We start from the raw sequence: 8423 nt of genomic DNA on the forward strand, positions 1-8423 counted from the left end.
CCCCCCCCCCCCCCCACCCCCCCCCCCCCCCACCCCCCCCCCCCCCCACCCCCCCCCCCCCCCACCCCCCCCCCCCCCCACCCCCCCCCCCCCCCACCCCCCCCCCCCCCCACCCCCCCCCCCCCCCACCCCCCCCCCCCCCCACCCCCCCCCCCCCCCACCCCCCCCCCCCCCCACCCCCCCCCCCCCCCACCCCCCCCCCCCCCCACCCCCCCCCCCCCCCACCCCCCCCCCCCCCCACCCCCCCCCCCCCCCACCCCCCCCCCCCCCCACCCCCCCCCCCCCCCACCCCCCCCCCCCCCCACCCCCCCCCCCCCCCACCCCCCCCCCCCCCCACCCCCCCCCCCCCCCACCCCCCCCCCCCCCCACCCCCCCCCCCCCCCACCCCCCCCCCCCCCCACCCCCCCCCCCCCCCACCCCCCCCCCCCCCCACCCCCCCCCCCCCCCACCCCCCCCCCCCCCCACCCCCCCCCCCCCCCACCCCCCCCCCCCCCCACCCCCCCCCCCCCCCACCCCCCCCCCCCCCCACCCCCCCCCCCCCCCACCCCCCCCCCCCCCCACCCCCCCCCCCCCCCACCCCCCCCCCCCCCCACCCCCCCCCCCCCCCACCCCCCCCCCCCCCCACCCCCCCCCCCCCCCACCCCCCCCCCCCCCCACCCCCCCCCCCCCCCACCCCCCCCCCCCCCCACCCCCCCCCCCCCCCACCCCCCCCCCCCCCCACCCCCCCCCCCCCCCACCCCCCCCCCCCCCCACCCCCCCCCCCCCCCACCCCCCCCCCCCCCCACCCCCCCCCCCCCCCACCCCCCCCCCCCCCCACCCCCCCCCCCCCCCACCCCCCCCCCCCCCCACCCCCCCCCCCCCCCACCCCCCCCCCCCCCCACCCCCCCCCCCCCCCACCCCCCCCCCCCCCCACCCCCCCCCCCCCCCACCCCCCCCCCCCCCCACCCCCCCCCCCCCCCACCCCCCCCCCCCCCCACCCCCCCCCCCCCCCACCCCCCCCCCCCCCCACCCCCCCCCCCCCCCACCCCCCCCCCCCCCCACCCCCCCCCCCCCCCACCCCCCCCCCCCCCCACCCCCCCCCCCCCCCACCCCCCCCCCCCCCCACCCCCCCCCCCCCCCACCCCCCCCCCCCCCCACCCCCCCCCCCCCCCACCCCCCCCCCCCCCCACCCCCCCCCCCCCCCACCCCCCCCCCCCCCCACCCCCCCCCCCCCCCACCCCCCCCCCCCCCCACCCCCCCCCCCCCCCACCCCCCCCCCCCCCCACCCCCCCCCCCCCCCACCCCCCCCCCCCCCCACCCCCCCCCCCCCCCACCCCCCCCCCCCCCCACCCCCCCCCCCCCCCACCCCCCCCCCCCCCCACCCCCCCCCCCCCCCACCCCCCCCCCCCCCCACCCCCCCCCCCCCCCACCCCCCCCCCCCCCCACCCCCCCCCCCCCCCACCCCCCCCCCCCCCCACCCCCCCCCCCCCCCACCCCCCCCCCCCCCCACCCCCCCCCCCCCCCACCCCCCCCCCCCCCCACCCCCCCCCCCCCCCACCCCCCCCCCCCCCCACCCCCCCCCCCCCCCACCCCCCCCCCCCCCCACCCCCACGCCCAGATGGATGGATGGATGGATGGATGGATGGATGGATGGATGGATGGATGGATGGATGGATGGATGGATGGATGGATGGATGGATGGATGGATGGATGGATGGATGGATGGATGGATAGATAACATGTTCTTGATCTATCCCTAGTTTTTAACCAAAGGTTTTCGAGTGATTTGTTCAAAAATTTTCACTTTAAAAATTTGCAGCATATTCGCTTACCTGAGAACTCGGAACTCGGAGAGTTTATCAGTCTGAGGATAAAATATGAAAGACACCTGATTCCGCATGGGTAAAAAAAAACAGTGTGAAAACGGTGTGAAAATGGTGTAAAAGGGTTTAAAACAGTATAAAAGGATTTGTATTGTTTTCACACCGTTTTCACACCTCTGTTTTTCGCCCATGCGGAATCAGCCTTTGTGTAAGGGACTATGTCATGATTACTCTGTGACAAAACAGGGGGAAAAAACCTTCCAAATGCTACCTCCCAAGCAGTTTTCTGAAATAAATCCGTTATGTGGATGCTGATTTACTGAATTTCCCATTGTGGTCCATCTCCCACTTCTTATTTTTAATTAAAATGATATTCTTATTTATTATAGTCCCTCTTATCAGCACTCAGCAAATTGAATCTGTAGGGTGGGAAAGCAATATCGCCTAAACTGGTTGACCTGCCTACATGTCACCCATTCTGGGCATGATGCAATTTTGTATCTGTGATCTGATTTTCTTAGGTAAAGAAACTGGCCAATTACTCACGAGGCAGCTGCTGTGAACTGGCTGCTGGAGCGCGCCAAAGCAAGAAATCTTGTCCGGATATGCTTCCTCCCTCCGGCATGCCAAAAGTGGAAGCGCGTTGGGGCAAGATTTCTTGCCTGGTGCGCTTCCTCTTGCCCCATCTGTGCTTCTCGCTTTTCTCGCAGAAAGCAAGAACACTTCGGGCAGGACTTTTGCACCAGAGTGGGGCAAGGACAGGACAGGGCAGAGCTGCCCATGGGTAATCAGCCACTGAGAATCATTTCCCTCGAGCAATTATATCCTGATCTATTATCATCTTCCCTTTTTTTACGGTCATGGTGGGAGCTGTATGCTCAGGCTCCAATTGCAATAATTAATTACACGGTACTGAAAATTAGGGAAACAATGCTAAGGGAAAGACATTACCTTTCAAGTCCATGCCAAGAAGCAAGCCAAGGGCCTCGAAAGCCTTCCTTGGATCAGTGAAAAACCCCAAACCCAGATTCAGGGACTTACCGCTCAAGGGGACAAATGCGGTGAAATGTCCCCGGGATGCGGCCATTTAGTCACCTGCACCCCTTCTCCTTCCCCTTGGGTCCCCCCGACTTTGAGATGACCTGGTGCAAAAAAAGGTTGTTTGGTCATGGTGGGGAAGGGCAGCTGCCGGGGGGGGGGGGGGGGGGGGCAGAAAACTCAGATTTTGAACCGGGCTACATTTTCCCTAGATATGCCTCAGCCCAGATCTCTTTTAGAGATGTGACTCAGAAAGCCAGTGAAAACATCTACAAGGCTTTTGCCTCTTTAACAACAACCACCTTCATTTGGCATTTAAAAAATAGGTTCTAGAGCGTTGCCAGACATTTTTGAAATACAAATCAAGAGTACATTCAAAACGCAGACAGGGAGACTATATATAGCAGTATACATTACTTAGAAAGTTCTGTCACTTGTAAAAGAAATTGTGCTACTAATTTTGCTACAGAGCATGACATCTGCATTGTTTAACAGAAGCTCCACAACAGAACAGTCAGAGTCACTTTCAGATTTGTCTAGGGCCAGCCTGGGAGAGAAATTCCTAATGCCCACATATCTCAGACAGTCAAGAATAATGTGAGTAATCTTGCAATTGATCCCATTAATCACAGCCTTCGAAACCTATTCTGCGTTCTGCGGAGGCCAGGGCTTTCACGGCCCTGGCCCCTGCCTGTTGGGATGCTCTCCCTCCAGCTGTCCAGGCCCTGCGGGACCTCAATGAGTCCCGCAGGGCCTGTAAGACTGAGCTTTTCCACCAGGCCTTTGGGGAGACCAGCTGCTGATGTGGGTACCCGAAACAAACATGCTGAGAAACACTCTAGACCCACTGTCCCTCTCTTAAGAGGAGGTTTTAATAGCCGGATGCCATCTATTTTAAACTTAAATAGGGTTTGATATTTGAATGCTGCATTTTAAATCTTAACTTAATTTTATCTTGTTTTATTGTCTGTTTGTTAGTGCTGTACACCGCCCTGAGCCCTCCGGGGGAGGGTGGTATAAAAATGCAATAATAAATAAATAAATAAATAAATAAAGAATGAATGAATGAATGAATGAATGAATGAATAATGAATAATGATAAATAAATAATAAATAATAAATAATAAATAATAAATAATAAATAAATAAATAAAATATATCTTGTTTCAATGAAAAACAAATCATATATAGTAGCCAAGTATCCCCCCTATGTGAATGAAAAAATCTGTAAGGGTAGGGGGCTTGCAAGATTGAGAAAGAAGTTTCTGCAAACCTGGTGGTATCGTCAGGTTTACAGGAAAATCCTTAACTTTTTTTTAATGGGACAAGTTTAAAAAGAACAGGGCCAGCTTTGTCTGCACACACAGAGGCATCCCCACAAGGATACTGATGATACTGGAGACCATTTTAGGCTGTCTGGGCAACCCGCACAGCACCGAGACCTCCAACCGGAATTATGGTGGGGAGTATCATGTGGAGAATTTAGGGCCCTCTCTAATGTTTGGGCACGCCTCTGGGCACCTGATGGTTGGAAGAGGGCAAAACCAATCAGTGAAAACACAACAAGCTGTGGACTCTTTGGCATTGTGTCATGGTAGAAATTACCTCAATCAAGAGAAGGTGGTAAGTATGGCGGCGAGGGTGCTTTAAAGAGGAACAAACAAAGGCAAGGCAGCTGATGGGATCCAAAATTTTTTGAAAGTAACAAGGTTCCCATGGTGAGGTGGGATTTCCAGGCTTCAACCCAGCAGCCAATGGGGCTGGAGTGAGGCTGAAAATGGGGAGTGTGGCCGGGCATTCCAAGAAGTAGCGGGGAGGCATTCTTAGAAGTGAGGCTGTAGCAGGGACGCAGCTAGCCAGCTAGCTCAGATCTTTGTTGAAATGAATGCACTTGGTGCAGGGTGCCACTTGCCTTACTAGCCGGTGTGCACCTCCTGCTAGACTGCTTCAAGTTCTGCGCGCTACTGCTGAGAGGAGGGGCGTAACTAAGGCAAAAATCACATGGCAAAATCACCCATTAGTAACCCCCTCTCGGCACACACAAATAATTAGTAACCTACTCTCGGGAACCTGTGAGAACCTGCTGGATCCCACCTCTGAAGACAGGGTTAGTTTGGGGAAGGAACAAAAGAATTCAATTTGGTTTCCTCCACAAGCCCTCACAAGTCTGCCTGCTGTATAATCTCACTGGAAAAAGATAAATGATGGGGATGCAGTGTGGATTGAGTAGTACCCAGATTTTTTTATTCCTTTTCAGAGGTCCACATTTGACTACCATTCTTCTCAGTGTGTTACATAGCATAATACTTTCCTCCATGTGTTTCTCAACATTGAGACAACATTTTAATTAGTGTGTTATGTCTTTCCGTCATATTAGAACGTTGCTAAATGTAATGAAAAATCCTTGAAAGAAAGAAGTTTCCCCAATGGAGTTGGCTGCTCTCCATCAAAATTGTCTCGCTCAGAAACCCCCAATGACAAGTCTTTGGAGCCCATCTCTGCTTGTCCTGAGAGGAGTTGGCTTTTAGGTCCACAGAGCGGTCTATTCAGCGGGGACTCCGAATCACTGGAGACCACACCAAGGACAGAACCCTTCCAAGGCACCAAGCCTGAAGCTGACCAACATCAAATTCATGGGGTGAAAAGTGTTCGTCTAATGCCTGAAACAAGCCATCCCAATCAAAGTCAGATCACAAGCCCATGTTCTCCAGCGGCACAAGGCCCACCTCCTAGTGAGAAGGACATAGAGCAGGAGGAGGAGGAGGAGGAGGAGGAGAAAGAACTGCAACAATTGATGCTGAAGTTGAAAGATGCCCTCTCCCTCCAGGTACAACCAGGTGAGAGTCCCCAGAAATGCTTGAGCACCATCACACTTTATTTGATCATACCTATACTCCACTCCAGTGTTGCTGGGATTTCTTGGGCTCATAATCATATATTTGAATGTACTTTGCTGATTAAGTGTTATAAAATAGGCATCTTGTGTCGCTCTGGAGGCACAGCAGTTTCGCCTGTAATACCACGCGCTGACTCCTGCTCAAAGCTTTTAAATGGACTTCTGACTGAGGAGGGAAAATAGGAATGTATATCTTAGTGTGGACTCTAAGAGAGCTAGTGTGGACTCTAATCTGGAGAACCTGGTTTGTTTCCCCACTCCAGCACAGGCAGCCTGTTGAGTGACCTCGGGCTGGTCACAGTTCTCTCAGAACTCTCTCAGCCCCGCCTGCCTCACAGGTCTATTGCGGAGAGAAGAAGAGAGAGGAGTTTGTAAGTTGCCTTGAGTCTTCTTACTGTCGAGAAAAGCCGGGTATAAATCCAAACTTTTCTTCTTCTTGTTCTGTACACAATCTTGTCAAGGATGGTGCTGGTATACTGGGTATTTGGAAGAATCTGAAACATATTTTGGATCTTTCGCTGAAAAGCCATAAATCAGCTTATGAAACGTAAGAACAGTCAGTGCACCATCTAGTCCAGCATCCTTTTTCACTCAGCGAGGTTACTGTGTAGAGCAAAGTTACTGTTGAGCAAAAGTTCCCACCCTGGGGTATGCATACCCCCAGGGGTATGGACCAGAGCGCTTGGGGGTATGCAAAAAAATAATTATTTAATGGGTTTGCTAATGTGAGAGTATAATTTTAGGGAAATAGGTTGCCAAGGGATATGCAAGTGAAAAATGGTTTGGAACAGTGGTGGGATCCAAACATTTTAGTAACAGGTTCCCATGGTGGTGGGATTCAAACTGTGACGTAGCGCCAATGGGGATGGGCGGGGCACGAGGGGGCGTGGCTGGGCATTCCGGGGGCAGGGCATTCCTGGGCGGGGCTGTGGCAAGGACGCAGCCGCTGCGCTGGTCTTTGGGCGGGAAACGAATGCACGCAGGCGCAGGCTGCCACGCACGCCGATGCACCTCCTGCTAGACTGCTTCAAGTTCTGTGCGCTACTGCTGAGAGAAGGGGCGTAACTAAGGCAAAAATCACATGGCAAAATCACCCATTAGTAACCCCCTCTCGGCACACACAAATAATTAGTAACCTACTCTTGGGAACCTGTGAGAACCGGCTGGATCCCACCTCTGGTTTGGAACCACTGCTCCAGAGGGCCAAAAAAAAGCCCATAAAGACCAGGTTCCTCAGTGGTTTACTGATAGACCTCTCTTCCATGAATCTGTCTAATCCCCTTTTAAAGTCATCCATGCCCGTGGTCATCACCACATCCTCTGGCCATGAATGCCAGAGCGAATTCCAGCTTTTATAGGACTGGTGTAAAGATATATTTTCTTTGTCCTGATTCTAATGCCCAAGTTGATGATCCCTAGAAGCCATCTGAACTTCTCTGATGTCCACATCATAACAAATAATTTTACAACCACCGCCTTAATGCCAGCTCAGCTTGGAATTGAACTGAATCTGCAACGATACGAGTTGAAAAGGCAGCTCATCTCCTGGAATGTCCGTTGACTCTACAAATTCTTTCCCCCTTTACTTTCAGGCCAGACTTCCGCTCTCAAGAAGGAATTGCTCTCTGCAGCTGAACACGTTTCCAAGTCTTTCTCGGGTGTCCTCAGCCAAGTAAGTTCACCAGCCAGGAAATGTCAAGTTTCCTTCCCTGCCTAATTGCCCATGGTAAAGAAGTAAGACAATAGTCACACTCGAACAAAGCTCAAGTCTAGAATTAGCCAAGAGAGGACACCATTATTACATTGACTGCGGAAGTGCCACACTGGCTAAGAGAGAGCTCCATCATTAGTCACTAATCTCTCCGCAGCAGGTTTCTGATTTCTTCAATACAGCAGAAAAATACGGAACATTTTCAATATGCAATATAAGACGGTACCTGAAACTTACCTGCTAAGTCCGATATTAGGAGATACCAAATTTACAACTGAAAATAATCACCTTATGTTTTATCTTACCTTGGATGCAAGGATTCTATTAGCAAGGAATCGGAGAACAACAGTGATTCCAACAGGGGAAGAATGGATTCATAAAGTTCAAGCATTCAATATGGCGGACAGATTTTGTTAAAGAATCTTTAAACCATTTGTTAAAGAATGAAGCTCATGCGACCTATAGTGTCATTTGGAAACCTTGCTCGATGTATATAGTCCAATCATATAATGTAACTATTAGATAATGAAATTGATCAAAGCTATCAGATTTGGGCTAGCTAGATTATAATTATTTGCCTGTACATATTAGAATAAAATCTGTTAATTGGAGGAGACATAGATATAATAGTGTTTTATTTAACTTTTAAAAATGTGCTTTTTATCTCATAAATATCATCTTCTTTGATCTCTTTTCATACTCTTCTGTTTCTTTCTAACTTTCTTTTGTTTTCTTCTTTCATTTCCTTTGAATCTGACTATCTTTTCTTATTACTAACTTTTTTGTTTTTTTTCTCTTGATGGAAAATGAATGTAATAGAATGTTTTTGAATATTTCAATTCTGTCGTTTAATAAATTTATTAAATGAAGATTTTTTTTAAAAAAAATAGAGCAGCATTCATCCATCACATTTTATGATACATTTTAAATGCTTCTGGTACCGAGGGATGAGGTCACAGCACCCTCGGGATCTGTC

At 53.1% G+C, this 8423-nt stretch overlaps 1 protein-coding gene across 1 annotated transcript; it reads left to right on the top strand.

Moving 5' to 3' along the window:
* Positions 1 to 2268: 2268 nt before the first annotated feature.
* Positions 2269 to 8138, top strand: LOC125426194. Its single transcript, XM_048484450.1, has 4 exons — positions 2269 to 2323; positions 2513 to 2586; positions 5218 to 5677; positions 7329 to 8138. Exons 1-4 carry the CDS (start codon positions 2269 to 2271, stop codon positions 7451 to 7453), a joined length of 714 nt encoding a protein of 237 aa, XP_048340407.1. The 3' UTR covers positions 7454 to 8138.
* The last annotated feature ends 285 nt before the right edge of the window (positions 8139 to 8423 follow it).

Source organism: Sphaerodactylus townsendi, linkage group LG02 (assembly GCF_021028975.2).
Source record: "Sphaerodactylus townsendi isolate TG3544 linkage group LG02, MPM_Stown_v2.3, whole genome shotgun sequence".
NCBI classification, from domain to species: domain Eukaryota; kingdom Metazoa; phylum Chordata; class Lepidosauria; order Squamata; family Sphaerodactylidae; genus Sphaerodactylus; species Sphaerodactylus townsendi.

Coding starts and splice junctions, on each gene's coding strand:
- LOC125426194 (XM_048484450.1), top strand. CDS start 2,269: ATGTCACCCATTCTGGGCATGATGCAATTTTGTATCTGTGATCTGATT. Junction 2,324..2,512: donor CTGTGATCTGATTTTCTTAG/GTAAAGAAACTG, acceptor CTTTTCTCGCAG/AAAGCAAGAACACTTCGGGC. Junction 2,587..5,217: donor CAGGGCAGAGCTGCCCATGG/GTAATCAGCCAC, acceptor CCGTCATATTAG/AACGTTGCTAAATGTAATGA.